Source organism: Paramormyrops kingsleyae, chromosome 11 (genome assembly GCF_048594095.1).
Source record: "Paramormyrops kingsleyae isolate MSU_618 chromosome 11, PKINGS_0.4, whole genome shotgun sequence".
Taxonomy (NCBI): Eukaryota; Metazoa; Chordata; class Actinopteri; order Osteoglossiformes; family Mormyridae; genus Paramormyrops; species Paramormyrops kingsleyae.
The window spans coordinates 11,847,286-11,874,403 of NC_132807.1; the positions used below are offsets into that span (position 1 = coordinate 11,847,286).

Sequence of the window (27,118 nt, forward strand, 5' to 3'; positions counted from 1 at the left end):
GTTTGCAAGACCAAGAAAATGTGTTTTCCTTTCTTTTTTTCTTCCATTTGGTGGCTTAGGCCATGATGCATCATCCATTCATCCACCCATCCATGGTAGTGAGGATGTCTTTCTCCATCTTCCCTTGGTGCAGCAGATATCCCTACTCGGGGGCATATCTGGAAATTCTGCCCCCATAATTGTATGTATTCAGGGGCCTGTGTAAAGTGCTGGGCCTCCTCAATCTTCCAGGGTATGCATCCCCTTTCTGCACCGCTGGCCCTACTAGAAACTAGAAAAGAATTCTAACAACGCATAACAGACATAACCGAAACCAAAAGAGACACCAGTGCTGCTGTCAGATGATAAATTGTTTTATTAAACCAGAGTAGATGGATAGTGCATTTTAAGATGTTCTAACGTGCGGAAGTGAAATACACATGGGCTCAGGGAGCTCCTAAAACATTCTCATTGGCAAATAAATGTCACATACTTAGTTTCCTAAAAGTGGTTCTCTTCAACTATGTCTTTCAAAAGACAAGTAACACGTATGATTGTAGTCTTAGGAGGAAACAGACACTATTCAGCAAACCATATTGTAAAGTCATTGGAAAAACAATTCTAGAAACTCAAAATAAAAAATATCAACCATAATTGCACTGGTTTGTAACATGACTCAAACAAGCATATTATATATATATATATATATATATATATATATATATATATATATATATATATATATATATATCTCAAGACCATTAATTGTTCAGAAAGACACCTACATCCCGTGACTAAGCAGAATCCCTTGGACATACACTTTGCTCGACAGGGTCAGGTCGCTGGTTCACACCGACAGAGCTCCGCCTCTGCCTAGCCAAGGCTGGAGAGGAAGTAGCAAGAATGTTTCTTCTTTACCTTCAGCCTTACCTTTGCCAGTGGGACTGGTAAAAGTCGACTTCACAGAGCAAGCAAAAATACATTCTGTTAGACTTATCAGGTAGTTTTTAAACTATTGTCGTCCTTTTAAAGTAGTCTGTACACCACCCTTGATCTAGATCGCTCTAAATATATGTGTGTGTGTTTCCATGTGTGCATGATTTCCTGAGTTCTCACACTTATGTTCAACATAGGAACTTTTTTACTAATATACGATGAGGGTGGATGGAACACTAGTAGTATTGACTACTGCTGGCATTGCATTTGGAGGGATGGCTGAGACTGTTAATGTGACCTGGTGTGATGTGTGACCGTCATGTCCTCTTGTTTTGCACATATACAGAGCACTGTATTCACCTGACCCGTAGGAACCAGTCATTCAGAATATCAGGAGAACAAAACAACAAAAAAGAACACTCTCTGCTCTCTCCCCAGCTGTATATCACACTCTCTAACTCACCCAGCTCTATATCACAATCTCTATCTCACCCAGCTCGATATCACACTCTCTAACTCATCCAGCTCTATATCACACTCTCTAACTCACCCAGCTTGATATCATACTCTCTAACTCACCCAGCTTGATATCATACTCTCTAACTCATCCAGCTTGATATCACACTCTGTGCCTCACCCAGCTCGATATCATCAAGTTCAAGGAACAGTTGTGACTACAAATCGGTCACCTGACCAAGAACATAAACCCACAATACGACAAAAGGCCAAGTGCAAATAATACACACATTCTACAAAAAATGTATAATAAAGTTGATAACATAATAATGCACAGGAAATAACTGACATAATATTTTGACATACATTTCAAGACATTCTTGAATACTGCTGTTTTTCCTATGGTATCATTATTGTGGTGAAATGGCCATGCTAGACATTAATTGGCATTCTAGGCAAATCAAACATACAAATGACAAAAAATATCAATACAACTTGGCATAAGGAGAATAAAGAGTTTTTTTTTGGTACAAAGCATCTACAAAATGCATCACAGATTAAAAAAAAAGTAAAAAAAAAAAACAAGCCTGTCAGATGTGCTTCAGTGCTAAGTGTATTTGAGAACAATTTTCATATACTTGACATATATGAAAATGAATTCTATATGAATATTGTACTTATTTTCACAAAATAAATAATGTATTTATACAGTGCCATCATTGTCTGTGTTAAAAAGGCTTGGCAACTCATTTTCCAAGACACAGCTCAAGACATTGAAACATGGTGTCCCTGGAAACTAATCACACATTCAAGTATTTGTTGTCAAGCAAAAGCATGTAAATACTACTGATAAACAATATAAAACAAAATGTTAGTTCCTACTACTAATGTTTTTCTCTGTGCCTTTTTTAGAAATGTAAAATATTGATGACAACAGTAAAATATCTTAAAAATTAACATTTCTATTTTGTGATGTGGAATGTCATGATACAAGAATAAGACCTTTTTTATCTTTTTTTTTTTTTTTGCTTTTTGCTTTCAGCAAAGAATGAAAAGAAAAACAGAAACATGTCACACTTTCTCTGTAACTGACTGAAGTTCTGTCAGAATAAGATGATGTTTCATTTTTACAGCAAAGGGGCCTTTTGTTGGTTTTGCAGAGGTATGACATTACCTCTCTGCTCATCCCCACGCTGTTTCCCCCTTGTGAGCACTACAGCATGACTTCAAACAGTACAGATGCCCTAATGTATCCACCTTCCATGACACAGGTGCATTGTGGGATACCACTCTGTATCCAACAAAATCCAGGTTTTCCAAATGCAAGCAATTATTTTTTTCCCCAAAGTCACACTTTTTTCCTAAAACAGAAAGTTTAATCATTTTTCAAAGAAAAAAAAAATCTGCATCTTTTTTAAACTTTTAAAACTTCGAGTCCTTTCCCAAAGGTAGCACCGGGACATTTTTGAGCTACATGTTCATTATTTGAAAAAAAGAAAGAAAAAAAGTGCAATTTGTATTTACTTTAAAACAAAATCCATAGCAATGTGCAATTGCAGGCTCTTTCTGCATTTTTGTTTCTTATTAAAAGGTGCTGGAACAGGAATCTAATTGAATAAAATAATTCCTTACAGTGTGGATATACTTCTTTATAGTAACAGGTGCAATCTAATATGGAACAAAAAGGTGCCCTTTTTTCTCTGAAAGCTGGCTTGTAATGGAAGTCTTTTATACTTGCTTTTCACATTTTGTTTTCCTCCCCAATAAAACCATTCTGCTATGTGTCCTCTTGTTGCTTGCCAAGCCGTAAACCTCTTTCATCTTCTTTTCTTCACTTTTTTTTTTGTTTTTCGTATTTACCTATTTTTTATTTGAGCATATATGTGTGTGTGGGAGAGAAAGACAGCTAAAAACAGGAGAATGTGTATATATGAGGGTAAGAGATGGCGAGGATTAAGACTTCAGAAGACTGGCATAGTTGTGATGTCATAGAAAGCTATAATCCCCTGGTCTTTTTTGTTGAACTCTTGTCTGTACAAACAATCCTGAATTCATTTGTTGATGACATAGTTTTCTGTGGGCGGCATGACTGAATGCAGATTGCTGTGGAGGCTGATAAGAGGTCTGTGGAGGGTCACCTGCTCCTGGGCCTTCATTTTCCCTGCCTGCCGCCTGCATTTGGCTCGAAGAATTGAAGGGATCCCCCTTCGCAGCCTCTGGGCCGCCTTTCGCTGCCAAATTATATATTTGGAATACTTCATGGTCAAGGATTTTCTTGGGACATCCTGCGGCACATGAACAAAAAAATAAAATAAAATTACCACATTAAACTAAAAGTGGCACCGCTTATGTGCTTCTGATGACGTACAGTGGAATAACCATTCTGGCTAAACTGATAGCTTATCTTAATAGATAATATGGCAGATATGGTCTTGTTTGTCCTTTATACAATGTGCAAGAGTACCGAGTATACTCAGGGTTCCGAACGCTCTCTTTGTGTTGCTACATGCTTTGTCCAAACTTATGAGGATATGAAAAAAGCACAGACTGAATTCCCAAGCCCTTCTCAATGCACATGGGTGAGACCAGCCCTTGTTCTCTTACTTGTCTCTCTCCCTGCATCTCTCCATCGACACACAGTAAACACATTCCAGTTCAATCCACTATTCCTGGCAAACAAACTCTGCAAATAGCAGGCTCAGACTTTGTCTCTCATAGAAGAAAAGGAGCCAGGGGTTGTTGCATGAATGCTCATTTTCCTTCTGCCACTTTGTAACTGCCCCTGAATGTGCTGTTTCTCAAGTGGAGATCAATTACTGTGTTGATCTCTTTGTTTAATTGTTTTTGCGATAGAAGACTTGGACAGTTTGTCCGTGGTGTTGCCAGTGCTTAACGTCCCCATGCCAAGAGCATGTTAGTCTTTCTTCATAGAATGCTGCACAAATTTTGTGTTTAAATAACACAGTTATGGGCTTTTATGTGTCAAATGAAAAATATTCATGCTTAAATGCAATACTTTTTTCCCCTGACTGCAAATAAGGTTTTGAAAGTGTCACATTTGCTCAAAATTGTTTTGGGAAATTGTAAACGAACTCTGTGACAGAAAAGGAGCCTTTTAAATTGTCAGTTTACTTCCAATTGAATCAATTAAAATCAGTCTCCAGGCCTTCAGAAATCAGTACTTTATATTGTTCTTATGATTACTCATCTAGAGACACCTGCAGTTGACCCCCTCCATAACATAACATAACATAACATAACATAACATAACATGTTATTTTCCGTTTTGGTCAGCAGCTTGAGGGGGAAAAAAAAAAACAGTATTTGCTTACCACTAGTAATTCAGCTAGATAAAAATCTTTTTTTTTTTTCCCAACCCCGTGACTCCTGCATTGGCTGGGCTCCGCGTAAACAGAGGCGAGAGTGATGCTGATGGCTGTGAAGATAGGGGTGGCCCAGGGTGCCGTTTCTCACGGCGATCGACCTGGAGCCGTCACACACTGTACCTTGTTTATCACAGGCAGGGCTGTCACGGCGGGGAGGGCGGTGGCGGACACATCCCGCTCGGACTTGGACGGCTTTGCGCAGTACTGCTCCAGCAGACGCAGGCTGCAGCTTTTAAAGCAGCACTCCTCCACAATGCCGTTCTGCGTCCGCCGGCTGTTGAACCGGCTGGTTGGTCTACCTGAGGAGAGAAGTGTCACTTCGTGGGACGATATCAGAAGCACATCTGCTGATGAACTTGCATGGCGAACCTGGTGCCCTGATTAGTGGGACAGCCACCAGGGTCACCACTGCCCTGTGTCTAATATGCAGCTGCATGATGGATAGATGGATGGATGGATGAATATCTGTTTATTTTACCTCCGTACATTATGGTAATGGGGCTGCAAAATATCACCTGGTTTCGTGAGATTAGGTGAAAGCCATGTGCAAGGTGACCACAAGACAGGACTGTCCGGTGACTGAGGGCAAGTAAATAACAGAGAGGCTGTGCTTTGACCTTGCCCATTGTAAACTCAGCAAAGATAAGAGAGATAATTATGCTAATGGGGGAGTTGCGCAGGCTTCTTACAGTGATGGGAGAAACCAAAAATAAAGGAGAGAGGGGGGGAAGGGCGGAGGGACAGGTAAAGAGCTGGACGCCTTCGAAAAACACTCTGAAGAGCCCTCATTGCGGCCCCATCAGCGAGCATTAATGTACCCAACATTCTGCAGCAAGCAGAAGATACTTCAGCAGGAGAATTAAATGGCTCAGACGTGGGACGACGGCCTGCCGCTGTCACAGAAGGGGACGAAACTGGCACATCTGACACTTACATTCAGCACGAGGAGATAAAACTGGCCCCATATGACACGTAAATTCAACAGAAGGGAACAAAACTAGCAAATCTGACACTTAAAAATCAACATGCGGAGAAAAAAATTGGCCCAGTGTGGCACATTTTGGCCCATTCTGTGCAGTGAAAGTGCAGGAATGAGGCCATGCAGGCTGCCAAGCTCAGCGCAGGCTCTTATTTTAAACCAGATGAACTGAAGTAGGTATAACCTCAACGTCATGACATGGACCAGTGCTTCTCACTGCTTGTTTATTCATAATGGTATTCAATTATAATGTTGCTTACCATGGGAGTCACACATATAAAAACAATTATTCACCAGCATACATTATTATTGTCATTGAGGTTTGTTTAAATCAGTTTTTATATAAGATTTTTTAAACGAAATCCCAACTAGGTAGTATTACTCTACCTTGCCAAAAATACCCTCAAACTCGGTTTAAACTGTAATTTTGTAGCCTAGTCCTCATTTCTCCCGCACACATTTGGACGAGAGAGCAACCGTAGGGTGCCTCTGTGTGCACAACCTCAAGATATGTAGCAGGTGATTAGCAAATATATTCTTGAGTACCTCTTGCCTTTTTCAGTCGTAATCTGGCTGTAACCACCCGCCCCCCCAAAAAAACTACTATGACTAGGTAGTCAGAAGTAATGTAGAACAACAGACCAATTTTCCTAGAAAACAAAGATAAAACACATTTTAAATTGAGCTTCTAATAACTTTAAGTTTTTTTTAATTGATTACTTACTAAAATAAAAGCCCCGGCTGCCACACACGAACTGCAGCGCGTCCACCAGCTCCCCGCCGCACAGAGTCTCAGACGAAACCGACTGGACGAATAAGGAGAATGCAATGGTAATCATCTGAAGTACCTTCAACGGGTGCATCTTTCCGATCTGAGGAGGGAAAACGGTACTTAAGTGAAGCAAATGCGAAAACTGACACAAAGCACTCAAGTCATATATTTACAAAGCACCGGTGGCAGGTCCCCAAAAGTGAATCCCCACTAAATCAATTCCTTCTATTTATTTTATTAACGTACATACATACAGATTATTGCGTGTATTTAAGTCGGACTTTCTGAGAAAGTTTTAGGAAACGGCTAATTGTGTTAATCCCACTTGCCCCTTCCAATTTAATTTTCCTCTACAGAGTTCCCTATTTCTGTATGATTAATCGCAGTGATATCGCCCCCTTGTGATATTTAAAGATGTCCTACGAAGAAGTTCATCCAAAATTCAAACCAGAACGCTCCGAGACTTGAATAAAATGTTTTACGTTACACTGTTGTGAAGCTGAGCCATTATCACTGACAACTGATTCAGTAAATGACAAAGATTTCGCTCTTATTTCCTAAAAGTCTAAAATGCATTCGTCTTGCACTAATCTACAAAATTGACAATGGCATTTATGATACAATAGCACTTGCCATTTTAACGTTGTTAAAAACTAGTCCAGCCTTTTTTTGCACAGTTAAACAATCACTGTATGCAGGGCTGTGGAGAATATATGATTTTAAAGATTACCTTCGTCCTTTTTTCAGTTCTTAAGCAGGTGTGACAGAGAAAACAGTAGCGCTGTCGTAGCAGGTTTTCCATGCCTGAATTGCGCCGTATATGTTATTGTATTTGGTATTGAAGTTGCAAATTAATTACTTCCCCAGATGTTGCGGCAATAAAGATGTTACGTGAAACGGTCCCAAGATCAGACGACAGGCTACAGTTCTCCGTGTGGAGTATTATATAGCAAAACCCGCCCCTTACCTTCCCCTCCTCTTTGTCCCTTGCGCACGCTCTTTGAGCCCCTCTGAATAGCCTGAAAGCTGCATGCTATATTGCTTAGAAATACATTCATAGAGCGCCGGCGACATATAGCCATGTGGTTCGGGTTGTTTCTGTGTCATACCTGATTTCAGATTTACTTTTCCCAAACATCTCTTTGTCTTGAAATAAATCTGGCTTTTAGGTGAGGTCAACGTACGTGGAATGAGGAGATTCGATTACACAAATAAGTTTGTCATTGTACAACCTGGTTATGTAATTATTTCTGGAAAACTAATTTAGAAGTTAAATCAGTAAGAACATCACACACTAAGCAAAATACGAAAACAAATTGCTTTAATGCAGAATGTAAAGAAACATAGAAAATAAACTGACGCGGCCCGTCAGCCATTTATCCTATTATTTTGATATTTTATTATGGCCGCTTCAGTGAATCTTGTTCAGTTACATTACGCGAGTAATTATAATTACACTTAATTATCCACGTGGTTAATAGTTCTGCTGTAGCCGTATATAAAAGTTATGCTGTGTATTTTAAGACAAAGAGTTTGTGGGCATTATAGGCCTAAAGGCATTTCATTCATTCATTCATTCATTCATTCAGTCATTCATTCATTTATTCATTCATCCATCCACCTATTCACTTTTTACATTTTTTTTTATTGTATGTCGTTCTTATGTTCATTCTTGACGGTTGAATAGTAAGCCCAAATCTATCCTGAACCGCTTCCTGGGATAATTTTTGCTTATACGAGAAATAAAATACACACAGATAGACACACAACGAGAGACACCTGGATAAATAAATTATTACGGAGGCACATAGTCGTAAACTTGGATGAAAAAGATAACATAGAATTAACACGTTGATATCGAAGGAATTAAGAGAGCTCTTATTCTTTTCCTATGAAATAGCGCCCCTATTTCTCGCAGGGGGAATAACATTAATAATACATACCGATCGACTGCAACAAAGTACGGTGGATGCAGGAGTCCGAATTGACAGGGACCCAAAAAGAGCTCAGGAACCCCCTTTAAGTGAAGAAATATGCACTTGGTGAGCCACCCTTAAAAGTGCTATCATGCAACATTCAGTACCACCCCCCAAGTTTGACGACTTTCACCATCACCACCTCCACCCTCTATTTAAAACTTTTACCGCCCCAATCCCCACCCGCCGGTTGATTTTTTTTACGTCATGATCGGACTGCCCACCGGGGAACTCCCAGCACCTCGGACACAATTCCAGACATTGGTGTTAAATAGATTAAATACTAATAAGATATAATAACGGTACAAAAATGTCTTACAGTTGCTCACAAGCGTTGTGTTGGCTAGATTTGGCATTGGCATTGTCCTAAATTTTCAAATATTATCACAAATGGATATGCCTGTATTCTGACACTGTGGGCCTACTTGTGCAGAACTGAAAATTCTTGTATCGAAGTTTTTTGCTTTATCATTATTCCAGCCCGCTAGTGAAATATTGGAATCTAATAATAATAATTATGATAGTGAAATCTTCCCACTAAATGATGACTGGATTTAAGATAAGGAGAATCTTTAAAAATATATATATTAAATACATATTAACCGAAATCCTAAATCTAAATTCTAGAAACCTTAGGCAAATGAATTTTTTGTGTATCAAACATTTTGTCATTTCAGTCTGACATATCAAGAGTCTGAAATATATAAACTTGATGAAAAGTCAGGTTATGTTTATGACCAATTGATCATCAAGGCAAGAATATGTCTTTAAATGTAATTCCTTTAAGTCAAAACTTACCGTGTATTTTAGACTGATTCCCTTTATAAAAATATTTTTTAAGAGTGGCTGAGTGGGTTCATTTTGGCTTCACCCCTCCACTGTCAGGGGCTTGAGTCTGGACTCCGATTTTGTGTGTGTGTGTGTGTGTGTGTGTGTCTGGTCTGTGCCTTCTTCTTGTGTCACACTCTCACACACACTTCATCCAATAGTCCAAAGACATGTTAGGGTAATTGGCATCTCTCAATTGCCCATAGAGTGTAATGATGTGTGGGTTTATATGCCCTGTGATGGACTGGCTGTTCCCCTGCCCACTGCCCTATGCTAAAAGGCAACAAACATGCCTTTTTTCCCATTTGCACAAGTACAGGTACATTGGAATGTTTCTCTTTGCTGACCCCAACTTGCTCCCCATAACTTGGGGGTCACAGCACAGGGTCAGCCAAAGCGCAGCACCCCGAAAGCTGGGGGTTAAGGGCCTTGCTGAAATGCCCACAGACATGTAACTGTTTTACCAAGGCCAGGGCTCAAACCGGCAGTCTTCTGATCTGGCATGAAGACTTAGCCCATTGAGCCACTCACTGAAACAGCATGGATGCCCTGGGAAGTTCAGGGGGCCCAGCTCTTCATACAGGCCCAAAAATATACCGTCAGGTCCTCCTCACTGGGCAAAATCTACTGAGAGGGACCTGTATTTCTTCTATTTGAAAGTGCCAAGCCACAGCCCCATGCTGACACTTTGTCAGGAGGCCAAGCATTTCTAGCTTTGCCCCCGCCTGTGCCGCTCGGTGCAAGCGTAAGGTAGCCTTGACCAAGGCTATTAAGCCTCAGCATGGTTTAAAGATGCTGGTTAGCAGGGAAACGTCTGGACAGGCCATCCAAGGATCTGGCTGAAGGTAGCATACAACTTAATGTTACAATTTAGCTACATGTCTAACCACACATCCATCATCCATCCATCCATCCTTCTTCTAATCACCTGTCTTGGTTGTGAGGGGCCTGGAGCCTATCCCAGCTAGCATAGGGCCCAAGGCCGGGGGGGGAGTCCTGATCATCGCATTGTTGGATTCTTCCTTTCATAGACCCTGTAAGTATTGCAAAAGTATCTTCACTATCATCATCATCATCATTATCATCATCATCATAATGTCATAATTGTAGATCCAGGTGACATTAAGCGTTATCACATCACAGTAACGTGTAATGTTCTCACCTCAGTATCAGGCACATAGTAAAATTACGGATTTGAACCCCCTTTGAAATTTGTTGGACTCCTCTTCATTTCTGGCTACAAGCCTACTCAGTAAGTGTCAGTTTCCTCTGCCCTTAAATATAACCTTTTCCAGCAGATGTCGCACTGATCACAGTTCCTTATGCAGTTCCTTGTGACCCCAGAACTGTTAGATAAGTGCTACAGTTTACTGTGAAAGCAACAAAGCTGCCTGCTCACATGAAGGGATAGAAAAATTCTACGGGTATATCTAGCAGCCTCTCTATGGTGTCTATGCATTCTGACCTTGCCCTGCGAGATGTATTCAGGGTATGTATAAGTGAACTTCCCTTGCCACGGCATTAACATTCCTGATTTATCATTTAAATCCAGCACTAGGACACTGATCGTTAGAAGCAAAGGTTTATTCCTTGTTTTCATTATATATATTGAGCTTCAGCTCACTCAGATGTCCTTCACTGATCCGTTAAAATGTTAAAAAGGTTTGTGTAACTTGATGATAGAGTCAATGTTAAATGAGGGAATTAAACTTTTTTATTATTATTTGAAATCAATATGCTGATTGATGTATCAAAATGTTCCTCTATGATGCATTAAAAGATCATGAATTGTTATAGAACTCCCTCTGGTGGACAATTCCTGTCCACTCGCACTGAAGTACGGTAAGTTGAATTTGTTATGGAGAAAACACATTAATTCAGTGGTGGCCAATCTTATCTAGAAAGGGCCATTGTTTATCCGGGTTATTCGCTGTAACTCCCTAAGTAGATTACTAAATAGAGGACTGACTGGTTGAAGAGTCCTCACACCTGGGTTTGAACAACTGACCATAAGGTTACCCCACAAACCTGCATACACACCGGCCCTATGGGCCCAGTTGTTCAAAAGTAATCTGATCAGATTTTGGATAATGGATTGGATCAAACCGTGAAAATGGGTTGTTCAAAACTAAAAACTGATTCTGAAATCAGATTAGATCACGTAATCCAATCTTGGTTTTAATCTGGATCAAACCCTCGGTTTGCATTGTTCAAAACCTTTTTAGTAGAACTGGGATAACTTTGATCCAATCCAATTTTGCTTTGAAAACCGGGACAAAAGTAAAATGGATTATGTGATCCTGGATGCCAAATCAATGGATTTCAAGATCTGGATCATTCTGATCCAGATTAAACTTTTTGAACAACCGGGCCTTACAGATAAGATTGGCCACCCTGCTTTAAATGTACAAATATTTAAAATAAAATAACCATGCAGGACTGGGTCTCCTTCTCTCATTTAGAGGCATTAGAGAGAAGGGCAAACTAAACACTGAGAATGTGAATTGTATCTAAAATGCATTTAGTACTTTGAAAATCTTACAGTGAAGTAGGTTATACAACTGAATCACACAAAGCAAGACACCTGCTTGAGATTTCCGGGCCTCAAGGATTGTTAAGGCAAAAATGTTCACTTATTGCCATCTCATGCAAACTGATCCTGGCAATCCTTTACTGCAAGCATAAGCTGTTTGATTTGTTTTTTATTGATGATGACACAAGGTAAGGTCTTTAAAATCAATCACCCAGTGATGGCACCCATGCCACTGAATACAGAGTCAATAATTCTTGAGAGCAGCCCCTCTGTGCCTCGTTCACCAATTGAGTGACCCCCTTGGGGGGGGGGGGTTGCCAATACATATTGCAGAAGAGCAACTATGATTGCTAAGGACTGGCATTTTTTTTAACCTATGTAATCAGATTGGGGTCTAATTTTGTCTCCACTTGTCTCCTTCTGTGGTGCTTTGTTGAAAGAAACTTCTTTCTTTTCTTTTGCTAAGTTTTGAGGTCTTCCTTGCTTGAGTACACAATGATGAAATCAATCTCGCAACCCCAGGATCTGAGCCAGCAACCCTTTGCTGAAAAGTACAGCAACCGAACCCACTGTGTCCCACAAAGTGATTGAGCTCAGAAATAGTCATAAAAAGATAATGTCCCCGATTCACTCTCAAAAATATTTGAATAAAATGGCTTAGAATATTGTACATGGACTGCATGCCTTTTGTAACATCGCAGGAACTTGGCTTTAGTTGATTGATACTTGGAATGTATTGCATATTTTGAGTCTCCATTCATTCACACAAGGCTCATCTGTTTTTAATGTCAGAAATCAGGTATTTTCTAGTTTGTTTCCTATATCTGTTCTCGCCTTTCTGGCAGCGGCTGAGCTGGTGTACAGGAAGGTCCTGCAGGAGGAGATGGAGGAAAGGAAGAAGGAAAAATCTGGATGTCCTTGCTCATTAAACATAAAACACTCGCCTATTCACCAGGGCAGCATGCTCTGGTAATAACAGTGGTCTTTCATCTCATCCTTTTTTCCATTGAGGTAAGGTGATCTGCTGGCTGCTCGATAGAAAACACATGTTGGAACTGCAAAGCAAAGGGGATACGGCCAGGAAAAGAGAACTCTGACTCAGGGTACGGACAGAGTCATTAAATATTGACCAGCATTCATCCAGTAAGGCAATTCAGCTGGATCCTTTCACATTATAAAAGGGGGAATCCTGTTGCACTTGTTTATTGTAAGACTTGTTTTGAGTTACTCTTCTTGAGGACATATAAAAGCTTCATGGTGACATCACTTCCAGCAGTTTCAGGCTTTTGGATCTTAAAGCATCTGTCAGAAACTGCATTTCAAGAAAGCCTAGAAATGAATACTATTACTAGAGCCCCCGTTTGCTTTTTGACCCTATTGGACCTTTAGTTTAGTTTATTATACCCATGTAGATTGTCTACAATGTGTGTGCATTGTACTACTATACTTTTAAAGAGGCAAACTCGATTCGTTGTGCAAGATCCTATTTAAAACCTACTTCTTCATGTCATATTGACTATAACATATATATAGGCATAGGACATTAAGAGGAGTTTAAGGTCAGGAAAAGAAAAAAAGAATATATTTTCGCTTCGCGTTTATTACTACAGTTGAGTTGACTATCTTCATTTCAACAAATCAGTGACACAAAAGTGTCATGTTTCGTAGTCTATGATTCGTCCTTGCAGCACACCAGCTGATAAGCAGCATACATAACTATAAATGTAAGCAGTACAGTTACAAAGGTGAACGGTCAATTACAGGAACCAATTATGTAGCATATTATTTAGTATCACTCGGCTTCTCTGGGGCGGGCCTAACTGTGTTTCAGCCAATGAGCTGTAGGATTACTGCGATGTACCGAGCTCTAGTTGCGGCATAAAGCGTGAAACCAGCATAGGAGTCGCGCTGGGAGGTAAGATGTAGAAATAAATGAATCATTATTACTTATATGTGGATGAAAAATGTGTTCGTATTCAAAATAAACAAACTGCTAATTGTGACAGCGATTGATATATGTATATGTTTTTTTAATCCATTTCTCTGTTCACAAAGCGTAGTTCGGCTACCAGGCTCAAAAAGTTAGCCCAACATGTGGTGACATTTGCCCGATAGCTAAGCTGGGTGATGTCAAAAACTCGCAAGGAGGGGTGCCTGTTGCCGTCAGCGTTAAGCCAAAACAAAGTGCCGCTATATACATATATATACACACACATAGATTTTGGAGTCGGTGAGCTGAATAAATTTAGTAGGGTCCAGGGCTATTCCAGTCGAGCTAATATCACCCGAGTGCGGGTATTGTGGCGCCGCCCAAAATGCGCTCGTGCGGACAAGCAGAATAGCTTATAAACTGCCATGTGCTTAAAGCGACTGGCATTTTAAAGTGCCCCCACTCCTGTTTTCTACGTGATTTGCTTACATTCTTCGCCTCCTCTGCTCGTCAGTGACAACATAGCGCAGCGGCTAGTTAGCCCGGGATGCGTCACCGGACTGCAGTCCCCGGGAGGCTAGGGACGATGCTTTTTCACGGCCAGTGTCGCACATACGGCGCGACCGCCTGCTCGTAGTATGGCCGGTCCGCCGGCCTGTCAGTGTCCATAAGCACAGCCACGTCTATATCTTCCACTGCTAATGCTTATGTAGGTCTGAAAATAGCTGGTCGACAAGCAAAAGAGAAATTATTTCGGCGTTTTTCTTTAAGTTGACTCTTAATTTCCACCTAAGAACTAGTTACGCGTCGGTTATGTTTTCGAAGCTTTTCAGATGGATGCGTGAAAATTACCTGGATTTAGCTGCCTTTATCTAAATTCATAGCGAGCAACTCACATTTAAAATTCGAGATATTAACTTTCATTGGTAAATGCTGATGTATCTGAATGCTTTGACAGCCGCTTTTCTGCAAACTCCCACTCGTGTACCGGGATGGTCGTTATCGCTGTTTCTGCACGCCGCAGTTCACCGCTCTTCGTTACCAGTACCGAACGATTTAATTTGGCTAAATATAGTACTACCTAAAATTATTTGATTATTTACTTATGTTGAAGTGTGCGGTGTAACTAAAAAAAAATGTCTCTTAATGGCAGATTACGGGGCAGAATTAACAATGGAGGCGGACAAGAATGAATCCAGAGGTAAACTGCCTATGAAAAAGTTTAAAGAAACCGGTTTCTAATTTTCTTTTATATTTCTTTGATTGTGTGATAAATACAAGAAATGGAAATGCAGAATAATATGCACAGTGTTATGGTACTGTTGGCATTCAAATTGCCGCACATTCTTGCAAGTGTGAACTTGCATATTGCAAAACTTCAGCTCTTTTATAACGTTATAGTACGCGGGCTTAAGTGAGGTGAATAAGTACATTTTTATCAGTGCCATATTTAACCTGATATGTTACAAAGCAAAGGACAGATGACATGGCTAGTCGGATAAGATGACATTTAAAAGGTTAAAGGTCACATTCATCCTAACTTCTCTGTCATTATGAGAGAATGTTATGGTGTCAGCCATTTGAGAGTATAGTTTTATGTGCACACTTGTGTAACCAGAATTTCAAATACCCAATATTTGCATTTTTTTAAAGCTTGCTAAAAATGTCAGGGAGTTCACAGAATGTTGTTGGAGATTTGGTGGAAGCTCAATAGGTGATTTGACAATTTTATGAAGATTTATTTGTATTTTGTCATGATGATGGTTAAAGCTGTTGAAAGAGTGGATAAACAGGGATTTTTTTTACAGGGATGTTGCTTTTCAAGTTTCCTGTTTTGCAGTTTATACAAGCTTTGTAATCAAGAGTTATGTGGTGTCACTATCATACAGGGCAAAATAAAATGAAAGCACTGTTTCAGGATATTCATTTCATGCTGTACTTCTAGTATGGAAGTATATATGGTTTGGTTCACTATTTGTCATTTGACTACTGCTTTATCAGATATAGAACATGCGTTTGTGAACAAAAGCTGTGGCATATTAAACGCTGCTGACCAGACTGCATAAACCAAGGTTGTTGCCTAGTATTTTTACATTTAACTGTTTACAGCTAGTCACAATCAGAATTATATCAATTTCTTGTGCCAAGGAACTTCTCTGAATGATTTTCTTATTGCAGTGATTAAAATACTATGTTTGTTGTGAGTGTTTTTGATGTGTGTGGTTATGAGTAGATTCTGCTACATCTGTAACAGGTAAGGTTGGATCTCAGGCCTTGCCAGCTGGTCAAGACAAAGTTGACAGTGTGCCTCACACTCCATGCACCATCCTTGAGAGGTAAGGAATGGGGAATGGGGACAGTGTCTTTGACAGATTATGTTTTGTGCTGAATCACCAGTACTCCTCAGTTTAGCTCTGTCACACCTCTTTAAACAGTCAGCTTGCTTCAGAATGATGCCGATCAGCCAGAATGAACAACAGAGCGGTACTTTCCCATTGTGAAGCCGGCAGATTTCTGCTGGACAGGTCAAACCGTCCGGGACAGATTGGCTGGACAGACCAGTTTCATTTCTGTCTGCTACCTTCTCCCTCTTCAGCTTACCCAAGTCTGTGAAGAGAAGAGTCAATGCCTTAAAGCAGCTGCAGGTGCAGTGTGCTCACATAGAAGCCAAATTCTATGAGGAGGTCCACGAGCTGGAGAGAAAGTATGCCACCCTCTATCAGCCCCTCTTTGACAAGGTAGGGTTCTGTTGCAGCAGAGTTGGTCACTGTCCCCAGGGTATGAGCAAATAACCCCCTGCTTTGAGTCTTCTGGAAGTCTCTCTGTTATCATTAATGAAGGGTACAGCCTGGCAGGGCTTGCCTTTAAATGGGTATGAGAGATTTTGGCTTGTTTTTCAATGACTTGGTGTGTGTGTGTGTGTGTGTGTGTGCGTGCGTGCGTGTGTGTGTGTGTTCCTTGCAGAGAAGAGATGTGGTAACTGGCACAGTTGAACCTACAGACGAGGAGTGCGAGTGGCACAGCGACAGAGAAGAGGAGGAGGAGCTGTCTGTAAGTAGACTGTAAAATAATGTGTTAGGTCTGGGTTAGCAGCTTTAGCGGCGTCTGCGGCCCCACAGAGCTGAGCGTTCAGTCATGTTTTGTTCAGAACTGTACACTTATGTGTTTTTTTTTGTAGTCCTCATACAGTATTCATTGATGTGAGATTCTGAGCTTTGATTCCTTCATATTACTATTATCATAATGTAAGAGAAACAGACCAGTAATCTGGTTAGAGTATGCGGCAACTTCAGCTACTAGGAACCATACTATGATGCTGGTTCCTCCTGACCCCATCAAAGTGTCCTTGAGTAAGACACTGAACCCCAAATTGCTCCCGGTGTGCAGGTTGGCGCCTTGCATGGCAGCCTTCGCCACTGGTGTATGGATGTGTGTATGGATGGGTGAATGTGAGGCATGTGTTGTAAAGTGCTTTGAGTACTCGTAGGAGTAGAAGAGCGCTATATAAATGCAGTCCATTTACCATTTACTTTAACGAAGCCCAGCATCTTCACCACGAAGATGGTTTCTAAACTGCAAGTGCCAAGCTTGTGCCTCCAATGCTGTGCTTGCAGGAGGAGCTGAAGAAAAAGGCCTGCGTGGAGGAGGCGAAAGAGGAGGGGGCTCCCGAGGAAGACCCTAAGGGCATCCCAGAGTTCTGGCTCACCATCTTCAGAAGCGTAGACATGCTCAGCGACATGCTGCAGGTAGGAGCACCCTGGGGCTCTGGGGGGGGGGGGGGGGGCGAAGGGCGAGTGTGGGACTGTGCATTAGTACACTGTGTGCTCTCTCCCCAAGCTAAAACATTCAAAGCCACATAACAGTTAGTGGCTTTGCTAGAGGCTTTTATGTAAAATGACCTTTCAGTTTCACATTTCACTCATTTTTAGTGCTGGAGAAATTTTACCTGAGCAGTTCAGGTTAAGCGCTTTGCTGAAGGGTAGAACAGGGGCGCCTTTAGGGGCTGTACACAAGTCCAGTTCCTTTTCTGGTACTTTAGGCTGTTCTAGTCACGCTATACGTCTAGGATTTATATAAGGGAACTATATCCTACATATAATGTAGCCAGCGATGCTCTTTAAAGCACTGAATTTCCTTCCACTCTTGTCTCTTAGTCAAAGGAACTTTACTCTTTTGTTCCTGGGCTTTCTGCTTCACCCTACGATCTGTCAGTGGTTAATCCATATCGCCCTTGTCTGTTCCTGCCTTGCCTCTTTTTTTTTTGTAGGAGCATGATGAACCCATCCTGAAACACTTGCAAGACATCAAAGTCAAATTCTCAGAGCCCGGACAGCCTATGGTTAGTGGGATTGACCCAGAAAACATGTCCTGTGTGTTCGGATTCATGCTTTTTGTGGCATTTCTAACCCTGTGACTTCTCCCTCCTCTTCCTCAGAGTTTCACGTTAGAGTTCCACTTTGAGCCAAACAGCTACTTTACCAATACAGTGCTGACCAAGGTGTACAAAATGAAGTCGGAGCCGGACCAGGCCGATCCCTTCTCCTTTGAAGGGCCAGAAATAGTGGACTGTGAGGGGTGAGAGATGGGCTGCAGGAGACAGCAATCCTGAGCAAACGTCGCTGTGTCCTCGTAGCAGGGATTCCTACCTTTGTCCCTCCTCCATACTACAGTGCAATAGGAAGAGTGAGCCACACGGCATTGGGAAAATGTGTAAACTTCACACGCACGGTAGAGATGGGATTCAGCCCCTCCTAAACCTGGGGATATGAGGCAGCAGCTACCCACTGAGAAATAATATCAGATAAACTTCATAAAACAGATAAGCATATCATCGGCTCTCCATTAGAGTACTTTAGCAGTTGTAGAAGCTTAATTTCACTACAAAATGTCTGATTAGCATCCGATGAAGACTGAGTACAGCATAAGCTTGTATGCAGTACAAGCCTGCAGCAGTGGAAATAGGCCTGACTGGAAAAACGGGTTGGGCATCTAGACTTCAGGCTCTCCTGAAAAGAGTTTTTTTGTTTTATTGTTAAAACATAATAAAGAGAATAATACGTATTAACATCTTTTACTATGTCCCTTTTCAAGCTGTGAAATAAACTGGAATAAAGGCAAAGACGTAACAGTGAAAACAATAAAGAAAAAGCAGAAGCATAAGGGACGGGGTACAGTGAGAACCATCACCAAGCAAGTGCCCAATGACTCCTTCTTCAACTTCTTTAAGCCCATCAAAGGTAACAGTCCACCGGCCTGACCTCGGAAAAGCAGGAGGGCCTGAATCTAACAGATCAGGCTGCTGTGGGCGTGGCTCGTAAGCCAGGACCACAACATGTTATGGATCTGCTATGCTATGCTATGCTATGCTAATGCAGGATTTGTTATGCTACCGTCACTGCAGTTTTTTATCGTGAGCAACAGGTGGCAGTAGTGCTCCAAGGTTTGATGCTGGTTGTTTGTGTCAGCAGTGACTTGCAGTTTTTGACACCGTGTTTGCCTGTCTTGTTTGATGTTATCTTGAGATAGTGCTGCAGAATGATTTAGTGGTGAAGTCTGTTTGAAACCATTTTAAGTACAAAGACTATTTTGAAGCAGTTCATATCATTGGACAGAAATGAGAGTTCTTGTCTTATTAGTTCTAACTTTTTTGTGTAGTTGACACCGTATCAACAGTGTTTCTTTGAAAATGGGTATTTCGGTTTGGTGGTGGGTTTTTTTTGGTGGGTGCAAAAATGGAAATCAAGCATTGATTTTGAAGAAATCCTGCTTTATATATTAAACAGTATTGTATGCTGAAAACAATGTGGCAGGTCCAGCACCTTGACTGTGGGAAAGGCTTGCAGAGATCCCTGCGTGACTGTCATTAACAGTCCCTTAGGTGGCCTGCGATGACAAGAGTCTGGTAACGCAAAGTGCACTCCACAATACCCCCCCGGCAGCCATTATTTCAAGCTGAGCCCCGTGGGGCTACATGGCCCCTCCAGTCAGGCCAGCCACACACTGGGCTGTGGTTCTGCCCAGTCTCACTCCTTTCAGTCAGGTCAGCCACACACTGGGCTGTGGTTCTGCCCAGTCTCGCTCTTTTCAGTCAGGTCAGCCACACACTGGGCTGTGGTTCTGCCCAGTCTCGCTCCTTTCAGTCAGGTCAGCCACACACTGGGCTGTGGTTCTTCCCAGTCTCGCTCCTTTCAGTCAGGCCAGCCACACACTGGGCTGTGGTTCTGCCCAGTCTCGCTGCTTTCAGTCAGGCCAGCCACACACTGGGCTGTGGTTCTGCCCAGTCTCGCTCCTTTCAGTCAGGCCAGCCACACACTGGGCTGTGGTTCTGCCCAGTCTCGCTCCTTTCAGTCAGGTCAGCCACACACTGGGCTGTGGTTCTGCCCAGTCTCGCTCCTTTCAGTCAGGCCAGCCACACACTGGGCTGTGGTTCTGCCCAGTCTCGCTCCTTTCAGTCAGGTCATCCACACACTGGGCTGTGGTTCTGCCCAGTCTCGCTCCTTTCAGTCAGGTCAGCCACACACTGGGCTGTGGTTCTGCCCAGTCTCGCTCCTTTCAGTCAGGTCAGCCACACACTGGGCTGTGGTTCTGCCCAGTCTCGCTCCTTTCAGTCAGGCCAGCCACACACTGGGCTGTGGTTCTGCCCAGTCTCGCTCCTTTCAGTCAGGCCAGCCACACACTGGGCTGTGGTTCTGCCCAGTCTCGCTCCTTTCAGTCAGGCCAGCCACACACTGGGCTGTGGTTCTGCCCAGTCTCGCTCCTTTCAATCAGGTCATCCACACACTGGGCTGTGGTTCTGCCCAGTCTCGCTCCTTTCAGTCAGGTCAGCCACACACTGGGCTGTGGTTCTGCCCAGTCTCGCTCCTTTCAGTCAGGTCAGCCACACACTGGGCTGTGGTTCTGCCCAGTCTCGCTCCTTTCAGTCAGGCCAGCCACACACTGGGCTGTGGTTCTGCCCAGTCTCGCTCCTTTCAGTCAGGCCAGCCACACACTGGGCTGTGGTTCTGCCCAGTCTCGCTCCTTTCAGTCAGGTCAGCCACACACTGGGCTGTGGTTCTGCCCAGTCTCGCTCCTTTCAGTCAGGCCAGCCACACACTGGGCTGTGGTTCTGCCCAGTCTCGCTCCTTTCAGTCAGGCCAGCCACACACTGGGCTGTGGTTCTGCCCAGTCTCGCTCCTTTCAGTCAGGCCTGTCATCTGGGTAACTGAGCTTGATGACCTCATGGTGGTTGAGTCGCAGATGTGCACAGCTAGTGGTTGGTATAAACCACATGTTCTTAAATTGCATAGCATGTTGTCACATCCGGGTGTGTATAGCTGTATAAACAGCTATTCGCCTGTGCCTTTCAGGAACTCGTGAACTGTGTAAATTGTGACACACCTGGCTGTTTTGCATGCCTGTTATTTGTAGCTGTATTTTTATACAAGAATTACAAAGTCATGTTCTTTTTGTTTTTCAGTTTCGTCAGATGGAGAGATGGTGAGTTATAAATAATTCTTATTTCATGTCTTTTTTTTGTTATCGATGGCTTTTATTATACTAATTGAGATTTTGGCTTTTCTGCTTTTGTTCTGTTACGCTAACGCTAGCATCTGTGCCTGTTTGCATTCTCTCCTCAGGATGAGGACTCGGAGTTCACCCTGGCTGCAGATTTTGAGATTGGCCATTTCTTCCGTGAGCGGGTTGTTCCCCGGGCGGTGCTGTACTTCACTGGAGAGGCACTGGAGGACGATGAGAGTGTAAGTCCAACTTGCTGCCATTCCTGTTAGTCAAATGCACAGTCAGGAAGAATTTGTCCTGTGCCTTCATTTTTTTGTTTTTCTACAGTTTGAAGAGGAGGAAGTTGAGGAAGGAGAAGAAGAGGTGAGGGCCGCCTCTCCTGTTTGTGTTTTGGAAGTTATGGAAATTATACAAGAGCATTTGGGCTTTATTGGGGGGGTAGGTAATGCATTCCCTTGCTGTGCAATAGGACCATGGTGAAGATGGTGATGAAGATGACGAGGGAGAATTTGACCCCAAGGTTAGTTTAAATTTACAATATTTAAATTTCAAAATGCCATATAATAGCATATGGTAATTGCATAAATATCACACATACCAGTCTGTCGAGTTGAGATAAGTCCATATGAAGCATTGAGGTCATGTGTGGCTGTCTGACGACTATGGAGAGCTTTTGACCATTATAAGCAATAACAAGTTCTGTCATTTCCAGCTGGATAAAACGTTGCCGTCATCTGAAGCTGGGTAGCAGGCATCCTGTTTTTAAGACCTGTTAAGGCTTGCATCAGTTTTGAAAAGGGTGTTGAAAACTTCACTCAAGTAAATGTTTAATACATAGGAACTGATTTTTCAAGTAAAACTGACAATTGACAGAGGAAAGACACATGCATTTGTGTGTTGGAAAATGAAACTGTTCTCTACTGACTTCTAGCAAAAATACAATGCAGGTATACTGAATTTCTCATGCTACGGCGGCAGATCTATTCAAGGTATAGGAAGGAAATTTCTTTGGGAATGCGTCTGAAATTTCCTGTTTATGACAAAAATATCCTTCATTTCTCGGTGGAATTCCCGTCTTAAGGTTTAATGAGGGCTTTGAGGGGGGAGACCAAATGATCAATTTCTTTTCAAATTTCAGCCTGTTTTCAGACAAAACTTTCACATGATTTATTCTAAAGCCTGTTAATGTGAAACTGATTGCACAAGGCTTTCTGAATTTATTATAATTGAGAATCAGGGGGCTGCTTTCCTCTCATTTTTATTAGTGGAATTAATCCTGTTTGATTATGATTGACATTGTTTTTCCTACCTATCCCCACCCCGTTACCCCATTACAGGCATAATTCATACTCACTTCATGCATTTCTAGGTAAGGGGAAAGTAGGTGGGTTCATCCTCACTTAATCTTCTCCTTGGTTTGATGCTGTTTCTTTCCCTCTCTATTCTTATACCTTTTTAAATGGTTGTTCTCCTAACAATCCTGTTGCTCCTTCTGTATGAGCTGGTTTATAAACCTCTGACATCACATCTTCCTCTCGCTCTGCTCTGATGCATCGGGTGAATAGGTTTATGTGCTATAATGTAAAAAGTCTGGAAATTGTATATTTTTTTTTAAGAACTCTTGCTGCAGTTTGGGACAAGGAGCAAACCCAGATCTCTTGCACCCAAGTGTCTTATCACCCCTTGCTGCATGAATGAAATGAGAATTGGTCTCCCAATATGATTTTGTCAGAAGTTGGGTTCTCATAAAGCTAGTGGTGTCTAACATGTCTGAATAATGACAGAGCGACGGTGGTGATAGTTACACAATGAAGCTCATATACCAGTGATTCCAGTATATGTTAAGTTGGAGTCATGGACATTTGGCTTATAGATTCAAAATGAGCATTTTTCTGTAATTTTCTCACTCTTGCTTGTTTTATGCAAGTCTTCAGCAAACTGCAGTTATGTGAAGTTTTCAAGTCCCTCTAAAGTGGTAGTCAAAAAAGACCAGTATTTTCTGGAAGGGGTCTTCATCTTTCAGCATCATGGCACCTATGGCAGTGTCTGCATGGCCGCTGGATAAATCTTGGCAGCACAGCAATATGGTCGTAGGCTCAAAACGAGCTCTTTTTAGCTCCCATTCAGGCCAGAGTATGTAGCTTGTTGTCGCTGGCAAACAGCCAGTGTTTGTCAATGCAGGGCAGGACAGGACAAGCTGCGGCAGGAGGCAGTATGACTCAGGTTGCTAAGGCCCCTGGCTGTGTCGGTTTCCTTGCTGAACTTTGTGACACCTTATTATTTCTCTGCCCATTTGTAATTGTTGTGCCGACCCCCCCCCCCACCCAGGAGCTCCATAATAGCTGCATGGTACTGGTAACCCTTTTCACTGCCATCTTTTCTCTCCTCCTTTTTGTACTCAGAAAGAAGATCCACAACCTGCTGAGTGCAAGCAGCAGTAATATGGGGAGCCCACCGCTGTCACGCTATGGCCCGTGTTAATTTGGACAGTGGTTTCAGTCTGCAGAGAACGACCACCATGCTGCGGATCTGCCCCATCAGATTTAACACACACATATAACAAAGTGTTTTTAAAAGTGCATGATCGTTTTCTGCCCCAGTCCCCCAGCCCCCTGTACAGAGTAAACATTTTCTCAAAAAATAGTAATAAAACGCTGTAAATAAACTTACGATTGGGTGAGGCAAGATGATGCTGCAGTCTATGCCATGGGTGAACGTATGCAAAAGAAACTCCGAACCACAGCTTCCGATGGAATTAGCCAGAGCCCTGTGATCAGCACCACATTCCAGACGCCCTGTTAGAAGATTTCGACAACCCAAGATGTAATAAGCTAATCCAACCATTGACTTGACATAGGTTACTCAGGGTTTTTTATGCCAAGAAAAACAAAAAAAAGTGTATTAAAAAATCTAACATACTGTCGACAAGATCTTTATATGTCTTCGGGGTTACCTATTTAAATTGTTTTTCATCTGCTAATGACACTTTTTAAAAACCACATTTCTCTTATTCATGAGGTATTTATATTTGTTTGCTTTTGAACAGGTTTGAACTGTGTATGATGGTCTTTGGGGGCTCTGTTTGAAGGAGGAGCTGGCTGGTCTCCTTCCGATGGGCCTTATATTGTGAAATACAGCCACATTTTAACTTCGGCCACTGTTATACTTCCTCTTGGATGCTGTTACATTAACACCCGTGAGCTTGCTAATAAATTATCTTTGTCATGTTGCCAAATTTTCATGGGTAAAATAAGCTAAGTGAAGTAACCCAAATTTTATCTCGTTTCATAAGTTGCCCATAGTGGTGTAGCAAGGTTACATTCAATGTAGGGGAACTCGAATAACCTGGAAAGAAGGCTTATGCTGTTTCCTCAAGTTTTTAAGTCTCCACAAAAAGGGCTGCAAGTTGTTAGCTGTCTTGTTTAACCAGTTGTGTTGATGCAGAAGGAGGACTTGCGTGACTGGGGGAGTTTTGTGGGTGATTTGAAGCTCAAAAACTTTGACAATGTAAATGTGGTAGAATGCAGATGATGGTATTAAAGTGATATGCCCCTTCATGTCCCAAAAGGGCAGTTAACCAAAAAAAGCAAATTTAATGAAGATTCTCCAATATTTTGACTATTAAATGGGACTGACTCACAAGACCCAGCTCCGGGGCTTTCTACATAGATAGAGTATGAGCTGTTTCCTTGCACTGATCTGCAGTTACTCAATACAGTGTTTCAGGTTGTACAGAATAGTTAGGATATTCTATTAAAAATTGTGCAACGTTAAATACCTGTTTGGTCCCCATTATTGCTTCATGATTCCTGAATTGTAGTTTTCCTCCATATATTTCAGGTTTCTCAATTCATTTAGTATATTGCACAAGTGAAAAAAGATCCCTTAAGAAAGGTTATACATTTTGAATACAGCTCTATTTCTTACACGTTATCTTTCTGCCAAAGACTCAAGTGGCATTTTATTCTCCACAAGACTGCTGTTTGTCAGTGATGGCAATGCTTCTGATTTCAGGAATACGCTATCTGGTTATGGTTATCCTGAGCCTACTCTGGGAAGCAGGACATAGTACCATCTTGAAGGACTATTATTTGTCCACAGGGAAACTCCGTCATTGAAATTCTTTTTCTGAAAGAAGCATTAAAATGTCAGCTATATTTGTTGGATCATTACTAATTGGTATTTTGCATTCATTCATCAGAATGCACATCAGTTGTTTTGGATAGGAGTTAAAGCTTTATTTGACCAATTATATTGGAACCTTGGCGTTGTTGATGTGTCTGAATGGGAATTTTCTTCCAGTGAGCATAAATTAGTGGGACCAAAGCGAGTCAATAGCAGTGTATTAGTATCTGTGGGAAAGAAGGATGCTCCTCCTCTCCAAGGTACTGTCCCAACAGGATTTTTTTTGTTGGTCTTATTCTATGCTGAATATAGATACAAATGTATAAGGGTGTGGTAGCCTCAGTACTGTTCACTCATCTTTAGAGCTCCAGTGAACTTCAACCTAGATTCACAGGTACAATGGAGCTTTACAAGTGGTTTATAGCAGACTAAGAAAACTAAAAAAAATTATTTTAGACGTTTACCTGCTTTACAGTTTAAAATATTAAAGGATAAGACATAGTTTTTAAAAATATTTACTAAGAATAAAAAAGTTGGAAAAAAACTTTTGTTTCTACATAAACTTTTCAATAGAATTTGAGTTTTTTGTCAATATTCATTCTTCAGAATGATCAAATTGATCATTTATATCAGGTTATAACCAAGAACCTTGGTCAAAACCAACATCCCTAACATGTCTTCAGTAAGTTTATTTATTTATTATTTCATCTATCATACTTGTTCTTAATGTCACTTGGAATTGAACAAACAGAAAGAAACCCAGGACGTAGAAAGATTATTCTCCAAATTCCTGATGAAAATGTGTGTCAGCAATTTCCCTAATGTTGATTTCCAGGCTGTTTGCAGTGGTACACTCTTTTCTGTTCCCTTTCTTGTATCAAAGTGAATCATTACTATAATGTAACTATACTATTACTATACTCATCACATGGCTTTCACTCCATCCCTCAACAAGGTATTGTGAGGATATTTTGGGTTGTAGAAATAGGACTTCTAGGGTTCTGGCAAGCTGATTGGCTGTGACAACAATACCAGTTTAACTCTGCTTAGAAACGTAAACCAGTGAGAGTGTGAGCATACAGGTGAGGCAAACTAACTGGCACTTTTGAGGACAGTGATATCTGGGTGATTTGCCTTAATATGATGTCTTAAGGCATTGTCACCTGTTTCCAGTTTTCATAATCTTTGTCACTCCGTTTGCCTATTATCGACTGTCAGGTTTTGCAAGATCAACTTAGCTGAGCAGTTAAAATGACTTGAGTCATAGAATTGTAGGAACAATAACAAGGAAACCACAAGAATTATAGACTTTCACCATCTGCATATTATTGGTTCAAAATCAATATGATTTCAACAGCAGTAGAAATGATTCAAAACAAAGAACGAGCTTAAAAAATTCTATTATTAATATTACAAGGAATTCCTTACATTGTATGAAGGACTGTACTGTAGCCCAGGATTTTGAGATAAAAGATACACATTTTGATATATATTATTTTTATATCAAAGTACAATATGACACAATGTTTTGTTCTTCTTCGGGTGTGGGTATAGCGATGCCAGTTTTGTCATCCTAACTTGTTTCAGGTGGGTGGCTCCTAGCCCATGCGGCATCCTAGCCAAGCATCATCTCCATGACACCCCCCCCCCCCCCCCACACTGTCCCACCATCTGCAGCGAATGCAAAAATAAGTCAGCCAACCTTAAGATTGAGGAAAGAT

The 27,118-nt window shown here is 41.6% G+C and overlaps 2 protein-coding genes across 4 annotated transcripts; one reads left to right on the top strand and one right to left on the bottom strand.

Moving 5' to 3' along the window:
- Nucleotides 1-339: 339 nt before the first annotated feature.
- Nucleotides 340-8,593, bottom strand: LOC111841410 (insulin-like growth factor 2). Of its 2 annotated transcripts, none has more exons than XM_023807128.2 (4): nt 8,452-8,593; nt 6,461-6,608; nt 4,878-5,056; nt 340-3,656 (listed from the first exon to the last, which is right to left on the bottom strand). In XM_023807128.2, the coding sequence occupies exons 2-4, from the start codon at nt 6,597-6,599 to the stop codon at nt 3,423-3,425; spliced, it is 552 nt and encodes a 183-aa protein (XP_023662896.1). In that variant the 5' UTR covers nt 6,600-6,608; nt 8,452-8,593; the 3' UTR covers nt 340-3,422. The 2 variants fall into 2 exon arrangements, with proteins under 2 accessions (XP_023662896.1, XP_023662887.1); XM_023807119.2 differs by lacking the exon at nt 8,452-8,593 and adding an exon at nt 7,239-7,435.
- A 5,040-nt stretch (nt 8,594-13,633) lies between these two features.
- LOC111841002 (nucleosome assembly protein 1-like 4) lies at nt 13,634-25,047 on the top strand. Of its 2 annotated transcripts, XM_023806425.2 has the most exons (15): nt 13,634-13,760; nt 14,929-14,976; nt 16,030-16,111; nt 16,372-16,513; nt 16,740-16,826; nt 17,390-17,521; nt 18,043-18,114; nt 18,211-18,350; nt 18,867-19,012; nt 21,232-21,251; nt 21,392-21,511; nt 21,600-21,635; nt 21,742-21,792; nt 22,610-22,641; nt 23,675-25,047. In XM_023806425.2, the coding sequence occupies exons 2-14, from the start codon at nt 14,949-14,951 to the stop codon at nt 22,613-22,615; spliced, it is 1,062 nt and encodes a 353-aa protein (XP_023662193.1). In that variant the 5' UTR covers nt 13,634-13,760; nt 14,929-14,948; the 3' UTR covers nt 22,616-22,641; nt 23,675-25,047. The 2 variants fall into 2 exon arrangements, with proteins under 2 accessions (XP_023662193.1, XP_023662189.1); XM_023806421.2 differs by lacking the exon at nt 22,610-22,641 and having other exon boundaries at nt 13,635-13,760.
- Nucleotides 25,048-27,118: the final 2,071 nt, after the last annotated feature.